This window comes from Podarcis filfolensis (assembly GCF_964270895.1).
Source record: "Podarcis filfolensis genome assembly, chromosome: 16".
NCBI lineage: Eukaryota > Metazoa > Chordata > Lepidosauria > Squamata > Lacertidae > Podarcis > Podarcis filfolensis.
Genome location: NC_139620.1, coordinates 29,302,200 through 29,326,171, shown reverse-complemented (window position 1 = coordinate 29,326,171; position 23,972 = coordinate 29,302,200). Strand labels below are relative to the sequence as shown.

Genomic DNA, 23,972 nt, shown 5'->3' with positions numbered 1-23,972 from the left:
ACTGGAGTGCTGGGCTCTAAGCCAGGGGATGTGCACTAATCAGCAAGAGGGTGGAGCCTTGAGAGGGACAGTCAGGGGCTCAGCTGAGATGGTTCTTCTCAGAATAAGCTGTCTGCTCCCTGGGCTCTGTCCGGGGTCCTGAAAGATTTCCCTTCAGCTGTCATCATGGTTCAGATTTATGATCTTTACTGAACCCTACCTGTCTGTTTTCCCCATCTGCACCCTCTAGACCAGGCATGTCCAACTCCCAAGAGACTGTGATCTACTCCCAGTATAAAAAACTAGCAGTGATCTACCCATTGTCATTGGAGGTAGGAGCGTGTGTGGGGTGGGTGGATTGCCCAGTTGTTAAGTTTTTTGTTTTTTTTTAAGGAGTGAAGTGCCCAGAGTTGTTGAGCCTTTGGGGGGGGAGGATTGTACAGAGTTTTTTTACGCCCCCCATAACTTTTTGTACACAAGGATCCCACGATCTAACAGGATCAGCCAGGGATCTACAGGTAGATCGCGATCCACTGGTTGGAAATCCCTGCTCTAGACCATGCGTAGGCAAACTAAGGCCCGGGGGCTCAATCGCCTTCTAAATCCGGCCTGCAGATGGTCCGGGAATCAGCGTGTTTTTATACAGTGGTACCTCGGGTTAAGTACTTAATTCGTTCCGGAGGTCCGTTCTTAACCTGAAATTGTTCTTAACCTGAAGCACCACTTTAGCTAATGGGGCCTCCCGCTGCTGCCGCACCGCCGGAGCACGATTTCTGTTCTCATCCCGAAGCAAAGTTCTTAACCCGAGGTACTATTTCTGGGTCTGCGGAGTCTGTAACCTGAAGCGTATGTAACCTGAAGCGTATGTAACCCGAGGTACCACTGTATGAGTAGAATGCGTGCTTTTATTTAAAATGCATCTCTGGGTTATTTGTGGGGCATAGGAATTTGTTCTTTTTTTTTTCTTTCCAAAATATAGTCCGTTCCCTCACAAGGTCTGAGGGACAGGGGACCAGCCCCCCTGCTGAAAAAGTTTGCTGACCCCTGCTCTAGACACACCCATGGGCTTCATCATAGAGGGGGACGGAGATAGGGAAAGAAACTGAAGACTGGATGGGAAAAAAACAAACAAACCAAAGCACACAATGTTACTGTCATAGACATAGCCAATATTCACAACTTGGAAAGTAGCAATAATTCATGTGGCCAATCAAGCACAATCGAGTAGAGATATTTTGTTGATTAAGTGGTATATAAACATTGCAAAATAAAAATAAACAGAAACAAAACATACCAAAGCATTAAAAAGCACATTACAAATTCTGAATATTGATGGACCAGTTCATGCTAAGTGAAACCCATGGCACACACTAAGTACAAAATGAAATGGTCTGTATTCCCATTTTTTGTAATATGTAGATTAGCAAAATATTGATGTTCACGGCATCATCAGATAGCACAGGGATTTTACATCAACCAAGACATAAAATGAAAAATTTATTTGATTAAATTTTTCAAGAACAAACCTGCATTGGCTACATCTAAACACCCAATGCTTTAAAATAGGTTTACATCAAAGCTATACAAACCAAACATGGTAGATACAAGATAATTGCTATTTACAAATTCCATATACATAAGGTAAAACTCACAGATAAAACAGTATCAAGACCTTACAAAAGGAGAAAGACAAAACTTTAAAAATAGAACACAATCAGATGCATTTTAATGAGTTCTAAAATTGTTCAAGATTCAATGGTTTAAAAAAATTATCCTCCAGCACCATCTTACCACTAGGACAAAAGAGAAATAAGTGCATCCAGAAATTTGCTCCGATCTTCCATTTTCAATTCAATAACTAAAACAATAAAAGAAATGTCTGTAATGACACAAATACTGGAGAGATAGCATATCACAGCATGATGGACCTGTTCTATATTACAGTGACAACTTGATTTAAACATTTTCTGGCGGTAATAATAATAATTTATTACTTATACCCTGCCCATCTGGCTGGGTTTCCAGTCACTCTACATTGCTAAGAGTCAATTTAGAAGCCACCGCTACCAGTATTAACTTGTAACCATTGCACATGTAGAATTCTTTTTAGGACTAGTTAACCTAAGGGACGCGGGTGGCGCTGTGGGTTAAACCACAGAGCCTAGGACTTGCCGATCAGAAGGTCGGCGGTTCGAATCCCCGCGACGGGGTGAGCTCCCATTGCTCGGTCTCTGCTCCTGCCAACCTAGCAGTTTGAAAGCACGTCAAAGTGCAAGTAGATAAATAGGTACCACTCCGGCGGGAAGGTAAACGGCATTTACGTGTGCTGCTCTGGTTCGCCAGAAGCAGCTTAGTCATGCTGGCCACATGACCTGGAAGCTGTACACCGGCTCCCTCGGCCAATAAAACGAGATGAGCACCGCAACCCCAGAGTCAGTCATGACTGGACCTAATGGTCAGGGGTCCCTTTACCTAACCTAAGAAAAGCCATTTTTTCCACAGTGGTCAGCCATGTCTGCTGGTAGGCCGCAAGTTGGACATGACGACAGCAATTCTCTCTTAACGGTTGTTCTTCAGCAACTGCTCCTCAGAGCAACCCTGATGCTACTTCACAGACATCATGATTAGTAGCTACTGAGAGCGTTATCCTCCATTAATTTGCCCGATCCCATTTTAAATATGTCCATGTTGGCGGCCATCACTTCTTGTGGTAGAGAATTTCACAGTTTAACTATGCCTTGTGTGACATTCTTCCTCTTCCTCAATGTCCCGCTCTTCCACTTAGTTGGATGACTCTAAAACTATGAGAGGGAGAAACTGCTTCTTTCTATCCACTTTATCTACACCATGCATAATTTTATGTGCCACTATTATCTCCCTACTCTTACTATTTTCCCTAGAGCAAAAAGCTCCCAACATTGTAATATTTCCTCATAGTTCGTTCATTCATTCATTCATACATGATCATCAATCAAATCACCCAATGGCTCACACTCAAAGATAAATGTATCAAGTGCTCCCATCAAAAAGCACTTTAGTTGAAAGAATGCCAGGTCATTAGTCTGTGATGTATGATGGGGGGTTATTTTTTTTTCATACATGGCCAGTCATCAGTTGGTCTTGTGCTCATCAACTGATGAGTGCGCACGCTTGAAACTTTAAAACTAGAAGCTGCACTACTTCACTGCCAAGAAGTAAATACTTGGAGCCAATAAGCCTTTTACCTCTTTGATCCATCATCCGTGCAAAGCAACAGCGGCTACTTGGTTTTAGGGCACATCAGTAGGTGAAGCACATTGTTGGCTCCTGGTGCACATTCCAAGTCTCAGTGATGTTTGACTGCCACAGCTCTTTTACAAGCTTACAAATACTCAGTAAAGTACTCAGACTTGCACAATTTTCTCTGAAATGTGCCTCATTAAAAAACAAGTAAACAAAGGCATGCATGGAAAAGCCTAAAAGTTGCTGGTGCTCTCGCTTATATAAGATATGCAGCATTTACTTACTAGACATGTCAAAATGGTTGTGTAAAGTCCGAGAACTGGTGTTTTCTGCAGCTTTTTCAAATGCTCTTCCAAAAAAGCTAGAGAGGGAGAGAAAAACAAGCATTTTGCATTTCCACAGAAAGGAAAAGTCAACAAGCATTAAGCCTTTCTCTAAAAAGTACCCCAAGCATCCATTAAATAAGCACACGCACCAAAAATACAACCATCTAAGGCAGGCATAGGCAAACTCTGGCCCTCCAGATGTTTGGGACTACACTTCCCATCATTCCTGACCACTGGTGCTGTTAGCTAGGGATGATGGGAATTGTAGTCCCAACCATCTGGAGGGCCAGAGTTTGCCTATGCCTGGTATTTGGTCCTAGAGTAAAGCGCTGATCTTCCTCCGGTTGCAGCCCCCTATACTGCTCTAGAAAGTCCTCCAACCCCCAGGAGCAGTTTTTCAGGGAATGTGGGAGGCTGTAGGGGATTGGCAAAATCCAGGTGCCCCACGTTATACAAGTACAAAATCGTTTGATACAACAGCTTAAATTTAACAAGCTGCAAAAATGGCAACTGTGCAAACTATTCCCATACTTCCTTTCCTCCAAAGAGTTTAGGACCCCACCAACACCTCATTTCATCTTTGCAACAACAGTACAAGGTAAGATAGACTGAAAGAGTGACTGGCTCGAGACCACCCCAGCGGATTTCATGGCTAAGAAAGGTTTTGAACTTGAGTCTTCTTGGTTCAAGTGCAAAATGCAAGCCACTACACCAGGCTAGTTCTCAGCATCCACCCAAACAACCATACAGAGTTGGCCTGTATGCAAATGCGTACCTGTTGTTTCTCCTCCCTCCCCACACATACTCCAGAACAATGATCAGACTTGGAACAGCCAGCTCAGTTTATGGAGCATCTTATCTAAAAGGGCCAGCAAATAAAACTCTTACTTCTTTTTGTCTGAGCTTTCCAGATGAGGTGGAATCCCCACCATGATCACTGTGCCTTGCTCAGTGTCCATTGGTGCAGCCATAACCATTGGCAGCAGCTTACAGCGTTTGTTTTTTGTCTGGAAACCAGAAACCACATTGATTACATAAACTTCAAAGACAGAATCAGAAAACTTCAGCTCTGCTTTTTAAAGTACTGACGAGGAGTTAATTTGAGTGTTAAAGTTATCTAAAAAGGATTATAGATCAAACGTTTGCTAGACGTTTTGAGGTTCCTTAGGCAGCAGTAACCAGACAGACAGTTGTTTCCAGCAATCACACACACAGATATTTATTTATACTTACTGCTCTGCTAGGTTTATGAGATTTTATCTTACCCATATTTAAAAGGAACTCACGTGTGCCTTACAATAAAAATAGTTTAAATGCTAGGCTAAGTTGCTTAAAATGCAATTTAATAAAATTTAAAAACAGAAATTGTTATAGCACTATGGTGGATGAAATGCATAATTCTTTTTTAAATGTGCTTTTCCTTGGAAAGGTTGAAAACCTGGTCCTTTTGTAGATTTGCAATGTTCTGCCTTACCAAATGAATAAAAATACATCATCCAACACATGATGCTCAGAAATTAAACTGTCCTGTAGTATTACTCTTCCAGTACAATGCCTTGTTTAAGTCAGTTCTTGAGTTAATTTAGAGTACACATGAGAAAGCCTGGAGAAAAACAGAAAAATTGGGGGGGGGGGGAATGTGGGCTCCCTGAATTGTTCCTTTCCCCCCACCCAGGCCTTCACATCTAACTCTAGAGCCAAAGTAAGGAGCTATATTAAATTGCAGCAAATGGGGAGGGAAGAATTTAACCCTTTCGCCCCTTGCCCCTAACCTAAGAAAAATTGCTTGCCCAAAAGTGCCATTTGTATTGTGAGTACATTTCCCAGTAGCATCACTGGCGCTATTTGCTTTTTTTTAATCTGCACATTAAAATCAACTACAGTAAACCCACAACGTGCACACATTTAACTTGTGTGCATTCAGCTTTATGCTCTTGGAAAAACAAAAATTAAAAAGGAAAGAAAAAGGGGGCAGACCCCCAGGAAAAATGACTTTGCCAATCCCACCCACCATGGCAACTAACGTTTTTTGACTATACAGTGGTACCTCAGGTTACGTACTTAATTTGTTCCGGAGGTCCGTTCTTAACCTGAAACTGTTCTTAACCTGAAGCACCACTTTAGCTAATGGGGCCTCCTGCTGCTGCGGCGCCGCCGGAGCACGATTTCTGTTCTCATCCTGAAGCAAAGTTCTTAACCCAAAGTACTTTTTCTGGGTTAGCGGAGTCTGTAACTTGAAGCGTACACGGTTTTGGCTTTAGGTGTGATCCCCGAAATATAACCACCAAGTAAGTTGCAGGCTTACTGTAAGTGTTTCAAGTCATGTCCTTTGTAATTTGGTCCTTAAGAGTACAATTCTATATCACTTCAGCACGCCTCTCTTTGGGAGTGCATTTTAAAAGAAAATCGTACTGCTCAACATCATGGAGATGATGAGTTGTATCCAGCAGGGCCACTCAACATCCCCCTCCTTTAAATGTGTTCAAGAGGTGTAAGGGAGCTCCTGGAGCAGATTATGTGGGTGTGGGGACTGCAGGACATCTCTGAAAATTGCTCCCCCGCCCCATTCTGCTGTGGGAAAAGGTCTTGTCTGAGCAACGCTGCTAGATGCAGACAGTGGCGTAGCGTGGGTTGTCAGCACCCGGGGCAAGGCAAGTAATTTGCGCCCCCTAACCCGTGGATTTGCGTCCCCTAACCCTAACCCCCAGATGTTGCGCCCGGTGCGCCCGGCCCCCCTGCACCCCCGACGCTACGCCACAGGATGCAGAACATCAGCGTAACTTAAGCAAACCCAGAAGGGGAAAAAGAAAATGACTTACAGAACAAACAAATGACTTGAGTAAGTATTTACTAAGCAAGCATAACGATACTGGTCTGGAGAACAATTTCACATCTGGTGTGCCCTGGGAAGGAAAAAAGAGATATAATTATTAAACCCGCCCCCAAAGGCAGTAATTTCCATATACAGGTTATAGGGCAGATGGTCCTTTTAGATGTGTGCCAGAGCTTCTACATGTATACCAGGCCACTGGGTCTTTTTTCTCCCCAACAGATTCTCTTGCTGAGATTCAAAAGGTTCTTGTCAAGCAGTATGCAGGGCTATTATTAAGATAAATAAAAGTTCAGCTGAGCAGCTGCTTTCCTGAAGGTGATTACTGAACCTCCTGGATCACAAATCTACCACCATCAACGTATAGTATTTCTTACCTGCCCTTCACCACAAACTCCCTGGGGCAGGTTGCAACAATTTTAAAAAATACAATACTAAAATCAGTTAAAATGAAGTGTACAGTGACTGGTATCCTTGCAAGTTTCACTCAAAGCCCTGTTTTCATGCAGAGTGAAATCTTAAGATGTTAAAGGAAAAAACACTGCACTCTCCTGGGCTCCATAATGCAGGGCCAAACATTGCAGATTTGCAATCAGATCTCTTTACATTTCTTTTAAAAGCACTTCCACCATCTAATCTAAATTTGGCTCTGAAAAGCTGTAGATACAGCATGTGTCAAGTGTGTGAAGCTAAAACCATTCAGTTTAGAACTTCAAGCTTGTTAACGTAAATAAAGTGTTTTAAAAGTACAGCACAGAACTGAGAAACAAGTCCAGGCAAATTTTACCTCCATGAGATAACAGTAAAGGAACGGTCCCTGATTGATTACAAGATTGGTGCAGATACAGCTGGCTATGGTCTGCTGAACTGCACGAAGTTGCTTTTTGGCTAGTTCCAGCCCTTGATGCAACTTGTCCAGGTTACTCCTGAAAAAAAAGGGAAAACAGAAAGAAGCTTACTTTACCAGAGAAGAGAAAAACCTGTACTGAAGACTTCTTAATTTATTATCAGTAACCACTTGCTTGGTACATTCTTACTGACCTTGAATTTTTTATGTAACAGTTTAGAATGCCTTACTGCCAATCAGTTGTGGGTAAAAAAAATTAAAAAGCAGATTTGAATGAGCTTGAAAAACTATGTGTGTTACCTGGAAAGACTATCCAAAGCTTTGATGAAATTGTCGGTTCCACTTTCGTCCTTCTCCATGTTCTCCATTAAAGAAGCAGCTGCATACACCACATCACTTGCTAAAAACTTATTTTTAAAACCAAACTGGATGCTGAAGGTTTGTACTCTTAAATTCTTCATCCTGCAAAACCAAATTAAGCCAAAGGAGAGATGTTAAAAGTTTTTTTTAAATCCCTGTTGCTGTCTTAGCACTGAACATACTATATTTACACACCATTGCTAAAGCAATCATGAATTTAATGTTCTAAAGGCCATTTCTGGAAGACTACCTAATAACAAAACTCTGTCCACCTGAATCCCTTCCCTATGTAGTTCATGGCAATATGTAGGAGCTTGTCTTTCTCTCAGTTTTCCTTATCCTTTTCTTCATCCCCTCATTTTTCTAGGCATTTCCATGTTCCACTCCTCATTTCCCTGGCCTAACACGTAACACTTTCTGCTTGCCTTGACCCTCTCTAGGATTAGATCAACTCAGTTCAGCTGGTGGCAGCTGAAGAACTCTGCCTGCCCTGCCATTTCTGTGATATCAGGGCAGCTAGTCCAATCAACAGTCAAACAGTTCCTTTTAGAGCATTACTATTTATAAATAATACTTTTTCCCCTAGGCACAAACCAAAAAATCATGTTACTTTAAAGGTAAAGGGACCCCTGACCATTAGGTCCAGTCGTGACCGACTCTGGAGTTGCGTGCTCATCTCGCTCTATAGGCCGAGGGAGCCGGCGTTTGTCCACAGACAGCTTCCGGGTCATGTGACCAGCATGACTAAGCCGCTTCTGGTGAACCAGAGCAGCACACGGAAACGCCGTTTACCTTCCCGCTGGAGTGGTACCTATTTATCTACTTGCACTTTGACGTGCTTTCGAACTGCTAGCTTGGCAGAAGCAGGGATCAAGCAATGGGAGCTCACCCCGTTGCGGGGATTCGAACCGCCAACCTTCTGATCGGTAAGTCCTAGGCTCTGTGGTTTAACCCACAACGCCACCCGCGTCCCTCGGTTACTTTAGAAATCACTAAAACAACCCTGCAAATTAGGTTTGTCTTATAATCTCCATATACCACCCTAAGACCCTGAGCTCCTTGGAAGGTGTAATAAATAAAAATATTTGTGAAATAGTAAGCAGCAACCCTTTGTACAGTTCAGCCCGTGCTAGTATACTAAACTCCATAATCCAGCCTATGGCTGACAAATCAGTAGACCTACAGCTTGCCTGGGTTCTTCAAGATGTGGATCCTTATATTACCTTACAGGTTGCTAAATTCCTAACAGCCGTCCTCTCGTACAAGAGACGGAATGGAATGTTAGCTGATTATTGATAGTTATAAGAATTTTCTATAATGACATCAGATATTGATTTTAGTGTAGTGCCTAAAATTTTTAATCTTAATCTTAAACTTTTCTTATGAATGGCTAATATCTGTCCTTGTGAGTTGTGAACTGTGTTATACTACTTGCGGCTTGTACGAGTCCGCTGTTTTATTTGATTTGATTTGTTTTGATTTGTTTTGTTGTGTTGTGTTTCATGATGGGCGTAAAGCCGAATAAACATTTTGATTTGAAGCAGCAAGGGCAGACCTGCTAGCAGTGCTTTAGTTTATTTTTAAAAAAATGGATGAACTGTTCAATAGTCGGTTGAAAGTTTAGTAGAAATGTAAGGGCAAGGGCGGGTTTCTGCTTCTGCTCAGTCCAGACAGGCTACAATACCCTTTTAGGCCATCACACAGAGATGAAAAGGTTTACTAAGACTTCTGAATACGTAAAAAAAGTGTTTTACCCAAACTTATTTGCAGATTCTTCAATCATCTCCTGTAGATTCTCTTTCAAGGAAATGTCCATAGAGTGGAATTTCTGTTTTACTTGCTTCAAAGGTAAGCTGAGGGAGAGGAGTGGGGGTGGGGAAGAGATCACATTTTCAGTGATGAAGCAAGTCTGCCAAGTCACAATCTCTTCATGTTCATTATTCAAAAACTATTAATAATAATAATAAATTTTTATTTATACCCCGGCCCTTCCCAGTTCAGAAAACTGGGCTCAGGGCGGCTAACAACAAATTTAAAACACTTAACTGATGTAACAAAAAACAGCATAAAATACAGTATAAAACGTGAATAACAATAAATTCAGAATTCAAAAATCAATTTAGGGGGGAAATCCATCCAATAAACATTAGATGACCACCAGGGCTGGTTAGTTAATGGCTGTATTCTAACTGAATATAGAAGACTGACTTAAACTGAATCAAGCCATAAGGCCATATAGTTCAGTAATTGTCTACACTGATTGGCAGGATTTCAGACCAGTTGTACCTGGAGATGCTAGATTTTAAACATGGAACTTTCTGGAGACATTCCCAATAGTCTAGGTGAAAGCACGTCAAACTTCGCCTGGCTTGGCAGCCTTGCTCATGACCTTTACTCAAGCTCCACTACCTTCAGCCATCCAAATGACTCCCAATTCTCCTTTTGCCCCTTATGCAAAGGCCTGCATGCAACATTATCCATGCAATGCCTCCTCTTGCTTCCTTCAAAATCCACCTTCAAAACCATTCCTGCAAATCCTTTGTCTCAATCCCCTAGTCCAGGGCCAGTGAACTGGATCCAGCTAGTACTCCATATCCTGACCTCTCCAAGATCTGCAGGGCACTCCTGCCAATCACCTAACATCACCATGACAGCAGATGAAGTATTTCATTCCCTGCACAACTGGAAATCAAACTGCAAGGGCAAAGGCAGAGGGCTTTGCAGACACTGGCAATCAGCAGATTGGGAATGCCTACAAACCATGTTGTGGGCAGGGAATCAGTCAGACATAGGAGTTCCCCATCACTGCCCTAGTCCTCGTGCCCTACTGTGAATAAACCTGTTAACTGAAATAAATGCAAATCCCCCCCATTATCCTTTTCTCCATTTTGCTCCCCTTTCTATGTTGTATCCCCTGTGCTTTCTATTGTAAACAATTCAGAACAAGGACCCATTCTCCTGAACTTTGTAAAAGAGCCACACACATTGATGCTGCTATATATTATATACAAACTCTTTATTTATTTAAAATCTCCTTATTAACTCACCCCATATCAGCAAGGAATTCCTGAAGTCTCTTCTGACCTTGCACAGACCAAAGCTTGAAGCTGGCCGAAGTGTAGCAGGTATTACAGAGGCTTTCATACAGAGACCAATGTTGATAGAGCGCAAGGCACAAGCTAAGACCATCGATAAGAATTAGGAAAAGTACGTAATTACAGCAGGTTGGATCAAAAAAGCCTATTGCATTCTAGTTCAAAATGACTTGTCTGGATCACAATGCCCTGCTTCAGATATGACAGGGCTGCTTCAATAAACCATAGTTTGTTGGAGCATGAACAAATGCCAACCCCAAGTCCTCCCTCTCCTGCGTCTGGTTGTTGAGGGACTTTCCTGGTTTCAGAGACCAGCTTCCAGAGGGGAAAGGGAAGGCAAGAGCGCTTGAGCTCATCGCTCGCTTGTGCTCCAATAAACAGGTTGCTTTGAAATAGTGCCATTATGTCTGAACTGAACCACTCACAGACTGAGTGCCCAAACTGCAAACCAAAACCCACTTATTTATTGCAAAGTGCCCAAAGTTTTTGAGCTTTTATAGGGAGGCTCCCCAAAGTTGCTGAGCTTTTTTGGGGGGAGACACAACAGAAAAATTCCTGCAGGTCTTGCCATCTCCTTCACTCTTCCCTCCCCCCTCCCACCCTGTGCGCCATGGCGTGCTCCCCAGCTGGCTTGCTCTTGGGCTGCTACGATGGGGAGGACAGAGCAGCCCTTAGGCCAGGTGAGCGGCGCCAGGAGGGGGAGAGCCTCCACCCCAGCCAGCCAGTCCAACAGCCGTGACTGGCTGCCTGTTCCCCGCCCGTGATCTTCCCCATCTTCCTTCCTCCCTCCCTCCAGCAATGTCGCTGCGGCAAAGGGGTGAGGCTGGGTTGGGCCAGGCATGCGGCGGGTACAAGTGCCCTCCTAGCCCAGGCAGGTCGGGCCCACGGGAGGCGAGGGGCCTGCAGAGGATTGGAGTTGGGGGGAGGCAGAGGAAGGGAATGGGTGAGGCCTGGATTGGAGTAGGGAGCTGAGAACTACCACGCAGCACTGAAAAAGGCGCAGAAAAAAAATCACAAGGAAGGTCAAATAACAAATGCTTTTGCGCCCAATCAGAAACAGCCACTGCCACAGCCAATTGAAACACAGACCAATTGCCAAACACAATTGCCGGCTACCAGCAAAAAAAAAAAAAAAGGGGGGGGGGAAAGGTTCCGGGTTTAAGCAGCGGACACACGTAGTAGTGTGGGGAGGAGCGGGAGCACAAATGGAAAAAACAACAAAACAACAGTGCGGATGGCGCATGTGCCAGCAGTGAGGGCTCCGCGTGCCCACTCTGGCATGCGTGCCATAGGTTCGCCACCACTGGCATAGGCAATGCAACAACTGGTACTACAAACCACTTCACCCAAGTCTAAGAAATATTTCCACAAAGTAATTTAGAAGGATACTCATATTCAAATGCTATTCTCATGCAGTCAATAGAAAGAGAATTTTCTTCATCCCCATTGCGATGGTTATGCCGAGATACATGCCGCTGTAGAGACCCAATGTCTGTTACGTATTTCATTCTTTTTACAGAGAAAACAGATACAAAATAGTTAGTTCAATCTCTTTTCCCGGCCGCTCTATTATCTGCCTTTTAAATATTAAATGTCTTTTGGAGAAAGGATGAGCAAAAAATATACTGATATCTACCAGTAGATCTCTAGGGGATGAGCAGATTTGCAAGGGTTTATGTTTGACAACAGTGAAGGTGTTTTCTATGTTAGGTTGGTAAAATTAAGAAAAATATGGGAGAAGCCAGAAGTGGAATTTAGGAAGGGCTGCAAGATTAGTTCTGGTACTAAACTCAAATTACGGAGCTCAGCATGTGCTTTGTAGATGCCCTGCTCCTTAATGCTATGAAAATGTATGTCTGCCACCCTCACCCACTGTTTTGCAACTAGCTCTGATTGGTGGAGTGTAGGGTTCTATAGAAAAGGAGATAAAGTTTCACCATTCCTGCTTTCAGGATATTCAATGTGGAAAGAAGTCAATTCATTAGAAACAGCTTGCCAGTAAAATGCATGCTGTAAAATTCCTTTGACATTATAAGGGAATGAAGTCTATTGTCTCTCAAATACAATGCAGCCTTAGCAAATGCTATAAATACTGTGCTTCTCAGAAAAAACAAGTTTCCCAGTTCACTGCAGAATTGGCGATCGCCCCTAACACATGAAACGGGTATGCCGCTTTAAAAAGTAATTTCTGTCCTCACCATAATTGTATAAATTAAAGGATTCAATTTGTTATAAAATTACTTATTTAATTCCCTCTTTCTGTCCAGTCACAAGGACACCCAAAGCAGCTAACAATTTAAAAATACCTATTTGAATAGAATATTTACTGCTCACTTACTGAGTGATTTTGTCTTGAATCCACTGGTCTGTTAGTCCAACAATAGCCCACCTAAAAAGCAAATCAAAACAACTGAATCAAGAATTTGTAGATATTCTCTGTCTGTCCCTGCTGAGACTGAATAGTGAACAAATATTTAAAAGATTCCCCAAAGACTTTAAGGTGCTATTCTATACCTTAGCCTACCTCCATCGTACAACTCCCATCAGTCCAGTAAGCATGGCCAATAATGAGGGATGGGATTTATATTTCAAAACATCTGGAGGGCAGGATAGAAAGCTGCTATACCTACTTACCTGGGAGTAAGTACCATTGAATTCAATGAGACTTATTTCCAAGTAGACATGTCTAGGGCTTCACTTTAAATATTTCAGATAAGCTTTCAGGTACTCACAGGTATGCCTAGCTAGCAAGTAGAAAATATTTCCCCACACTCTCCAATGGAACATTTGAAGCTGCTTCTTAACAACTCAGACTCATGGTATAACTACCCAGTTCAGCCTATTTCAATTGGCAGAAGCCTTCCCAGGTTTTTACCAGTTCTGCTCCCTGGGTTCCTTTTAACTGGAAATATCAGGAACTGAGCATGGACGATTCTGGATGTATCTCTATTGGATGTGAAATTGTTTTTATGTATGAAATGTTTTTATTGTTCAATCGTCTTGTTTTAAAGGAAGCAATTATTGAATGGAAATAAATAATAGAATGTATGAAAATACATACAGCTATGAATGACATTTAATGCCTGTGCCTCAAGAACATTTCCTTTTATATCTGCCTTACTAATAGCATACAACCAGTGTTAGAAACTCAGATATATAAGCTAGGTGCCAAATTGCTCTTTAAACCAGGGTTACCAAAACGGAATACCTAGTTGCCATTTGAGGCCAGACAGCTCAAAAGTTGTATTTCCAATATGACTTTCTGGTACCTGAAATTCATTCTGATTGTGCAGATAAAATATCACAGACAGAATTCTACAGGATGTGTTGCTAGTGTGTGAAAACAGACGAGATGCAAGGACAGCCCAGGCATGCACCTCCAAATGATGGAGACGACAGGTGCCATCCTGGCGCCCGGGCATCTTCACTTGGTCGCAAGTGGCCGATAAAGGTAAAGGGACCCCTGACCATTAGGTCCAGTCATGGACGACTCTGGAGTTGCGGCGCTCATCTCGCTTTATTGGCCGAGGGAGCTGGCGTACAGCTTCCGGGTCATGCGGCCAGCAGGACTAAGCCGCTTCCAGAGCAGCGCACGGAAATGCCATTTACCTTCCCGCTGGAGCGGTACCTATTTATCTACTTGCACTTGACGTGCTTTAGAACTGCTAGGTTGGCAGGAGCTGGGACTGAGCAATGGTAGCTCACCCTGTTGCGGGGATTTAAACCACCAACCTTCTGATTGGCAAGTCCTAGGCTCTGTGGTTTAACCCACAGCACCACCCGCGATAGTCAGGTACAAAATGTGCCTGGCGAATTTCAAACACTGCATTGAATGGAGGGCCTCATTTGTAGGATTCCACCATTAAAAAACATGTTTAGTAAAGCATCAGGGATTATGATCCCACCCGAAAAAACTTGAAATAGTATTTTATATGACATCCGTAAGAGCATAATGAGAAATGCTTTCAAGGGATTTTCCTCTTCGGTAGAGCAACTGGCAGGGGCATTTCTATACAGGTTGGAACACATCTGGAAGCAAGTCAGCAATACTACTATCACAAACTAAATTACGTACCACAACATATCATTTAAGTCTTTAGACATTATCCATGCCAAGTCAAACATCATCATGGCAGACTACAAGAGGGAAAAAACAACAATTAATAGCTGAGTGTGATTGGGGAAGGACAGAATTTGCCACACAAGCAAATGTTTTCAGCATCTAGCAGGGCCAGTGTTACTACTCTTATCAAAAGTAAGGGGCAGCCATGGCTTGTTACAGTCTCTTCAGAAACTGAACTAATTACAACATCTGTTAACTGTTGTTGCTCATTTCTGAAAGCAGCAGCAGACAAGGGCTCAGCCTCAAACTGTACAGGAGTGACCTGAGCTTTCTGCTCCCTCCCCACACCTGCACATTCAGAATACAGCACCACCACTCAGAAGTCTGTCAGGGGCAGCTGAATATGTAACTCATATCATCACCAAGGTTTGGGGGATAACAAGACAACCAACATGCTTATGTGTAATTAACACATGAAGGGGTTAATATCATAGAGAAAGCTGTCCTGCTATGTTAGCTTCCTCTCACCTTGGGAGGAACTAGGTAATCATGCCTCTCTTTCCCCCCAAGTCCGCCTATGAAGCTCAACATGTGAGGAGGTCTGAGCTGGTTGTTGCAACTCAGACTGCATGCCTCTCACAAGCCAATCTTGAGTTCCTATACCAATATTTAGGAACTTTCACCACTTTGTAACTAACCCAAGTTTTACTGCCTGTGCAATTTTCCGAAGTACAGTAATCGGCCCTTTGAAAAGTTTGTAAGTAAACCAATTTTTAACCTACCAAATGTGTGGTTTTTTTCCTATAATGGTGGAAGAGGGAAGTTTTGGACTTCACAAGGGCATGTTTTAAAGGTCTAGCAGCCTGTATTTCCACGCTTTACTTTGCTGCATATTTTGTGATTTTAAATCTCTGCTGGGGTTCTCTCACCAAATAGTACTTGCCCGAAATTGGATCTTGGCATTCAGGAATTTGTGTGTGTGTCCCAAAATAGTATTTCCCTGAAGTGAAGTTGCACTCCCATTAGAAATCACTCTTATCGTTTGTGTATAAGTAACACTAATTGCTAAATTTATTTATCCCTGAAAAGCAGCATGGTTCAAACGTTTCCCCATTTTCATAGAAAGGTTAAAAGCTACTGCAAAAATGTATACCCAAGAAGAGGGTCAGGGGCCTTTCTAAAGATGTGGCATGACAAAAGAGCCAGAAAAACAGAATTAATTTATAAAGAATATACTATGGCGATACTAGCTGAGCTTCCTTTCCACAAAGTAAGGCATCCTGAACTAACTGCTATTAATTTTTCAAAGTAATAACATCTTCTCTTGAAAAAAATGGTTCTCCTTCAAGGTCTACTGACACTGATATTTGATACTCACTGAAGTACCGTGATATTCATACTGCTCATAGTCAAACAGAATTTCTTGCCTGAAGAACAGAAAAAAGTCATGGGGTTTATTCAATGCAGCACTAAGTTAAAGGCACCTAGCAATAGAGTTGTGCTGAAGGACTGTCATTGTGCAAAGGAAAACACAAGTACATAACTGAAGATTTATTTATTTCATAAAATTTATACAGCGCTTGACTAGAAAAAACTGCACAACAAGAATCATCTGTTGAAAAACAAGCTTCTGCTAGTGTAATTGTTGCTTTGGGTTCTTTTGCTCCGCAGCTTTTAAACGCTGCCCTCCACTAGCACAAGGGCTCTTCCACTAGTGGACAAAGAATGCTGTACTCTAACAATTGCTATGTACAAAAGGTTAAACTTGTAAAAAAATATTTCCACTATGTAATGTGGAAAAAGAGAGCCAACCCAATCAAAAGCACCCCATTGTGTATGCAGAGCTCTTACATGCAAAGGTTGCCCTGTTTATTTTCATGCAAGGAAACACTAGATCTAGCTATATATTATAAGTGCTGCCTCCACTGAAGCAACTGGGGAGTCTTTACAGGCCAAAAAAAATTGTGCGCAGGAGAGATCCTGTACCCACAAGAAATACAGTGGAACCTCAGTTTTCGAGGGTCTTGGAAGTCAAATGTTTCGGCTTCGAAATGCTGAAAACCCGGAAGTAACTGCTTTGGTTTTTTAATGTTTTTCAGAAGCCAAACATGCCACGGTGGCTTCCCTTTTGAGTTTCCCTATTGTATTGAGGCTTCCACTTTCAGTTTTCAAACATTTCGGAAGTTGAAGGGTCTTCTGGAACAGATTACGTTCGAAAACCGAGGTTCCACTGTATTTGGATTTGGGGAGGAAACACAGTCCAAGAGGTAATCAACAAAGCCTTTTCTACTAAAGGTGACCAATTTCTATCCTTGATAATATCCTTTCATCCAATTAATGCCACATCATAGAATCATAGGCTTGGGAGAAACCCCAAAGGGTCATCTAGTTCAACCCCCTGCAATACAGGAATCTCACCAAAGCACCCATGACTGATGGCCGACCAACCTCTGCTTACAATGTGATTGCCTGAGAGCTATATTTGAACCTATATTTTAAAACACAACTGCTGAGCACAGATCTTTGTCTTCAAGATATATAAGCTAAGCAATTTTTTAAAAAACAGAATCTAGATTCACCTTCTATGATGCACTAACCACGTCAATATTTCAGAGCTTGCAATCTCAATTTTACCATTAGACAGAACAACAGAAGTATAATGTGTATAATCTGAAGACATACCTGCGTGCCTCCCACTCTCTTCTTTGCCGTCTTTTCATTGTTCTTTCCGCTATTTCCTGCAGAGATTAGAATAGCAAATTACATTTCCCTTCTCTGTCCTTGTCACAACTGATTATAAAGTAATCCCACAAGTAGTGCCTGAAAGAACAGTTGCCTACTGAATTCTAACTCCCTGAACTTGAAGTTTTTCTGTTTATATAGAATGAAGTTCTCAAGAAAAAACAATAACCCATTTGCTTGCTTAGCGCATCTTTCTTCACTTCTTCATAGCAAAGAGCTAGAAAATTATGAATGCCTATTTATAAACTTTGCCCTGTGATAGAAACAATTATTTCCCTTTAATACATGGGTATATTTTATTTAAGCTTCCATGATTTAAGGAACTAACCTCTTCAAATCGCCTCCGCTTTCCTGAAGGCTCTGAACCATCACTTTCATTACCAGAATCTTCCTCCTCCTCATCGTCCCTAAAGATATCATCATAGGCAGGAATTTCAAGGTCATCGTCTTGCTTTACCAATAGTTTGATCTAGTAAAAGAAAATGCTTAATTAAATGAAACATTTTAATGAAATAACGATTCAAGTGAAAGATAATTAACAATCATTAACAAGTCAATAAAACAATTACAATCTATAAAACAGTATTAGCTAAACAGCAATAAAAAAATTAACTAAACTAAGCATCACAACTACAGCAAAAGTCATATTATATGATTAACAAATCAGTACGGAATTTATGATCTATAAAACAAGACAAGCTAATGGAATTTCACCCATGCCAGTTTATAATAAAATGTTTTTAGAATGTTGCACTATTTTATTGTTGTTAGCCGCCCTGAGCCCGGCTTCGGCTGGGGAGGGCGGGATATAAATAAAATTTATTATTATCATCATCATCATCATCAAGGATCCAGAGTATGTCTAGAACCAAAGGATGCACCTATAAACTCCTATCTATCACAATGTGAATGGATTCCGACCAACCATTTTCTCAAGAAGCAGAATTTACCTGTGACTCATTGTAAACATTCACTATATTGATAGGCCTGTGTGTGTCACAGACAAAGAAAACACAGTCTTCTTCAGGTTGAAGGACATCAAGTAGATCAACATTGGCACCACAATTTATGAGAACAAAATACTGGAACTGCAAATAAGGAAGTCATATTAATATGCAAGCAAGACTGTTGTTGTTTATGAAATGCTGGCCCATATCCAATAGATTAATGCTTCCTTTAGTCTCATATCCTCAGGGCTATTATGAAATATTAGCTCTTTACGTTTCCTAAGAGAAAATATAGCTAATTCCCTGGGACTACAGAAAGCAATTAGTCTTCCTCTAAGTTGTCCACAACAGAATCTAATATGACACTGTTTAATCTGAGAACTCAGGCCACCCACACCAATAAAAAGTAATTAACCCCCGTGCAGAATCAGTCACATGTGGAGAAGGGATATAACTCAGTGATACTGTATCTATGTTGCATACAAAAGCCCTCAGGTTCATTCCTTAGCATCTCCAAGTAGGGCTAGCAAAGGAAAGTCTGGAGTGCCACTGAATATTACATTATGTGGATCAATGATCTGGCTTCGCTTCATATGCTAATTCTCCATAAGAGTGGGCTGGACTACTGTAATAAGATGTAGAATTATTTGGGAGGAAGCACCAATGGAATTAATAGGATTTCTTCTTATCAAATACACATTGCGCTATAACCCGATATACTAGAAAGGAAATTGATTTTTTTTTAAATCCTAATTATGTTTTTACCTGATCTTTATGTTCAAGAAATGCAGTTTCAAGTTCTTGCCATCCAGATACTGGGACTAAAGTATACTGCACATGATCACACTGGAATAAAGCCTCAAAAGAAATGAAAGTGACATTTTAGAGGAAGAGGTAGGCAAGCCATCACCATTAGTTTAATAATGAAGTTTATGGCTTTTGCTCAGCAGCAGTTTGAGCAAGGCCAAACATGTATCACACTGTCATATAAAAATAAATAAGATTTACTTGAAGACAAGTACAAGAATCCAAGCAATCAAAAATTCACAGAGTTCTGTAAATAAAACATTGTTTAATCATCAATTTTTAGTGCTTGTTTTGCACTCTAAATATGGTAAAGTGTCCCAAATAATGTACCGTATTTTTCGCACCATAGGACGCACCGGACAATAGGACGCACCTTGTTTTAGAGGGGGGAGAACAAGGGGAAAAAATTATTCCGCTCTCTGCCCAGCGCCCCTTCAGCGAAGTGGCAGGAGGCGCTGCGCAGAGAGTGGGAGAATTTTCCCCCTCTTGTTTTCCCGCTCTAAAACAAGGTGCCGTTTAAGGTGCGTTCAGGCGGCTACCTTGGAAGCCTGGAGAGCGAGAGGGGTCGGTGCGCACCGACCCCTCTCGCTCTCCAGGCTTCAGGTTCCTTTCGACCTGCTCTTTGGGGCTGGCGGGGGGAAGCCCACCACCAGCCCCAAAGAGCAGGTCAGGGAGCAGCGGAAAGGCGCAGCGGAGAGGCTGCTGCCATAGTCACGCGTCACTTCTCCAGCTGGGAGAGGGTCGCGGGGGGCTGCTTTAGCCCCGCGCGCGCTCTCCCGGGTGGAGAGGTGACGCGCGCCTATGGAGGCTCCTGCCATAGGCGCGCGTCGCCTCTCCAGCCGGGAGAGGGTCGCGGGGGGCTGCTTTAGCCCCGCGCGCGCTCTCCCGGGTGGAGAGGTGACGCGCGCCTATGGAGGCTCCTGCCATAGGCGCGCGTCGCCTCTCCAGCCGGGAGAGGGTCGCGGGGGGCTGCTTTAGCTCCGCGCGCGCTCTCCCGGGTGGAGAGGTGACGCGCGCCTATGGAGGCTCCTGCCATAGGCGCGCGTCGCCTCTCCAGCCGGGAGAGGGTCGCGCGGGGCTGCTTTAGCCCCCCGCGCGCTCTCCCGGGTGGAGAGCTGACGCGCGGGTATGGAGGCTCCTGCCACAGCCGCGGGTCACCTCTCCAGCCGGGAGAGGGTCGCAGGGCTATGGCGTCTTCGCTCCATAGGACGCACACACATTTCCCCTTCATTTTTGAAGGGGAAAAAGTGCGTCCTATAGAGCGAAAAATACGGTAAGTGTGAAAAGGATTTCACTGCTTATTAGCCTTTGGCTAATTAAACAATCTATGGCCTTTTAAACTGGTGTGTGTGTGATTGTTTTTGTTTGTTACTATGGCGTGTATTTTATATATATATATTGTGAAGCCTGTGATTCTCAGAGGAAGGGCAGTATAGAAATTTAATAATAATAATAATAATAATAATAATAATAATAGTAGTAGTAGTAGTAGTAGTAGTAAATCTACTTATATATACTCCATCTTTTTCCTTGACAGGAACTCAAGGCAGTTTAAAGATAAAACACTGCTAATTTAGATATAGTTTTGCTTATCAGGTGACAGTATTTTAACTGCACAAACAAAGGCTGCAAATTCCCATCTCTCCATCAACCAACAAAAACTTTCATGCTGGGTTACATCCAATGCAGTAGATCCATTGAAATTAATGGAAACGACGAAGTTGGACCCATTAATTTCACTGTGTCTACTCCCAGTAGAGCTTAGCTGGATACAATATTAGAAAACTAGACTCCCCTCATCTTTGCACACAGGTCAGTTTACACCCATTTTGACTTTTGCACATTAACAGGACATAAAAAGGAGACTTACTTGGAGTATTTTACAAGCACATAACGCATCTACATCTGAAGCAACAAGAAGTAGCACCCGCTACCAAAAAAGAAAAGAGAGAGAACATTTTCATTAGTGTCTATGACAATATCACACTACGAAATAACAATCTGTAACCACTTCATTCATCACAATTCTGGATACAGAAAGAACTTGAAAGAAACTTCATTTGAAGGTGTATAAAAAGTATCCTAGTACGTATATGAGAAAGGACTCAGTCTAGCCGCCTCTCCAGCATGCTATATTGCTTGGTAAATGTTGCTTTTCCACACTGCAGTACTGAAATTAAAACGCCAACCTGGAGCATGAATTGGGCTTTCCTTTTGGGAATGCGGTTGCTTGTCCTTTTATTTTATTGTGTTATGTTTTCATTCATGTTTGGTAACAGAGGAGCAGCTGTATTAGCCTGCTGTAGCAGAAACAAGGCGGAGACTTTGGGCATCTAAAAGCCAAGCAGATTTAGAAAGCCATCCCATTTGAACAGCTACTGAGGATGGACTAAGCCCAGTTGAGCTCAGTGAACCTCTGAAGTAGTAAACAATGTGCAGGTTACCACAGTTAGCATACATGCCTAACTGGAGAAAAGCTCCACCGAACCTACTGGCAGGGCTGGTACAAAACCTTTTGGCACAAGGCAAGATCCAGGTCGATGCCCTGGTGGGCTGTAAGGAGCATGCCGCCCGAGGCGGGTAGCCTTAATAGTCTGCCAGCCAGTGTTCGAAAATAGCCATGTGCATTTTGTGACTCCAGCTGCAACGACGTGGAGATCTCTAGATGCCCGGTTGGCAACTAGGGTAAGCAAAATGTTACTTAGAGAAAGATCTGAAATATTTTCCTTCAAGCTTGAATTTGATTTATTCTGGATCATTTAATTTGATGTTTTAGTGTGTTGTAAACGGCTTTGAGATAGGTTCTTTAACATACAAATGGCATAGAAATTAAATTAATAATAGTAAGTTCAATTGCAAAAAAGCAAGACAAAAACAAAAAAACCCCGGCACCTAGACATTCCATTGTGGCAACCATAACCTAACTTTAAAGTGCCATTTGATGATTAGATTATATAACTGATTTCTAACACTGCTGGCCATGCTAGGGCAGTAAGTTAGCTCAGGGGCTGCAAGGCAGACCACATAGCACACCTTTCTACCCACTTTCTACCCCTCAGAATTCGCTGCTTGAGGCAGTAGCCTCACTCTGCCCCATGGCAGGGCCGGTTTACTGAGGGATTAGCTCTGAACAAATAAATAACCCCTACCCGGTCAGCCAGCCCGAAAAACAAGCACCACCTCAGCGCAGTGCTAGGCCAGGACTGGGGAGAGGCCAGAGTTCAAATCCCCAGCTTAGCCACAAAGCTCACTGGGTCTAACCCACCTCAGAGGGTTGTTGTCAGGTTGAAATGGGGAGTGTGGCAGGAACCATGTGGGCCACCTTGAGCTCCCTGGGCGGAAAGATGGCCTAAATATGCAATTAGTAATACAGGCCCTCCAAGTGTCCCTATTTTTCAGGTACAGTCTGCATTTACAAAAGCCGTCCCAGTTTCTGATTTGATCCTGGAATGTCCAGCTGTTCCTTAGAACGTCCCTATTTTTCAGTGGAGAAATGTTGGAGGGTATGCAGTTATGCAACCCCTGAGCCAACGTGATAAGTAACTACACAACCTTTAGAAGACATCTGAAGGCTTTTAAAAAACGTTTAATGGTTTTATTAAGTTTTTCTATATGTTGGAAGCTGCCCAGAGTGGCTGGGGCAACCCAGGAAGATGTGTGGGGTAACAACAATAACAAAATAATTATACAAAGGTCCGTACAATTATACAAAGGTCCGTATAGTTAAAGCTATGGTTTTCCCAGCAGTGATGCCTGGAAGTGAGAGCTGGACCATAAAGAAGGCTGATCGCCAAAGAACTGATGCTTTTGAATTATGGTGCTGGAGGAGACTCTTGAGAGTCCCATGGACTGCAAGAAGATCAAACCTATCCATTCTTAAGGAAATCAGCCCTGAGTGCTCACTGGAAGGACAGATCCCTGAAGCTGAGGCTCCAAGACTTTGGCCACCTCATGAGAAGAGAAGACTCCCTGGAAAAGACCCCGATGTTGGGAAAGATGGAGGGCACAAGGAGAAGGGGACGACAGAGGACGAGGTGGTTGGACAGTGTTCTCGAAGCTACCAGCATGAGTTTGACCAAACTGCGGGAGGCAGTGGAAGACAGGAGTGCCTGGCGTGCTCTGGTCCAGGGGGTCACGAAGAGTCGGACACGACTAAACGATTAATATAATATAAAACTATATATATGTATATGTATATATATAAACATAATATAATAAATAATAATAATATTCAATTGCATGATGACGATAAGAAGAAGAGGAAGAGGAAGAAGAATCCACAGGCTGTCCCCATTTTCAACGGAGAAGTGTTGAAGAAGAACGTGCTCGCTTCAACAGCACAGATACGAAACAATAACAACAACAACATCGACCGAGGCCACCCAAGGGGCTTCGGGACTGAGCGAGGCCTTCTCCGCCGGGGCTCTCTAAGGACCGGCCGGACCCTCTTGGCCCCGCCGGGACCTGCTAACACACCCAGCCGGGGAGCCCCGCTCACCTGGTTCACGACCACCTCATAGAAATCTCTGCGGAAGTCCGTCAGGAACATGGCCGGGAAGGCCGGGCTTTCAACCCCCTGAGAGGATCCCGGCGGCGGCGGCAACGGCGGCGAAGGCGAACTGAGGCGGCGATTCGGGCTCCGCTCAAAGGAAGGCGCCAAACCCCTTCGGCTTCGCCCATTGGTCGCCGCGCTCCGAATCTCGCCCAATAGGCTCCCCGACCCGCCCACCGTGCGGCCTCTCTGGCGCTTTGAT

At 43.0% G+C, this 23,972-nt stretch overlaps 1 protein-coding gene and 1 long non-coding RNA gene across 2 annotated transcripts in view; one reads left to right on the top strand and one right to left on the bottom strand.

Moving 5' to 3' along the window:
- Nucleotides 1-23,972, top strand: part of LOC310751483 — a 363,050-nt gene that overhangs the window by 308,702 nt on the left and 30,376 nt on the right. The gene's annotated exons all lie outside the window — the stretch shown is intronic.
- Nucleotides 1,464-23,940, bottom strand: CDC45 (cell division cycle 45). Its single transcript, XM_083590271.1, has 18 exons — nt 23,717-23,940; nt 21,089-21,148; nt 19,177-19,269; nt 18,415-18,552; nt 17,793-17,933; nt 17,405-17,460; nt 16,101-16,149; nt 14,735-14,796; nt 12,998-13,048; nt 12,049-12,168; nt 10,612-10,743; nt 9,319-9,417; nt 7,505-7,666; nt 7,145-7,283; nt 6,347-6,430; nt 4,416-4,534; nt 3,486-3,562; nt 1,464-1,837 (listed from the first exon to the last, which is right to left on the bottom strand). Exons 1-18 carry the CDS (start codon nt 23,765-23,767, stop codon nt 1,773-1,775), a joined length of 1,698 nt encoding a protein of 565 aa, XP_083446397.1. The 5' UTR covers nt 23,768-23,940; the 3' UTR covers nt 1,464-1,772.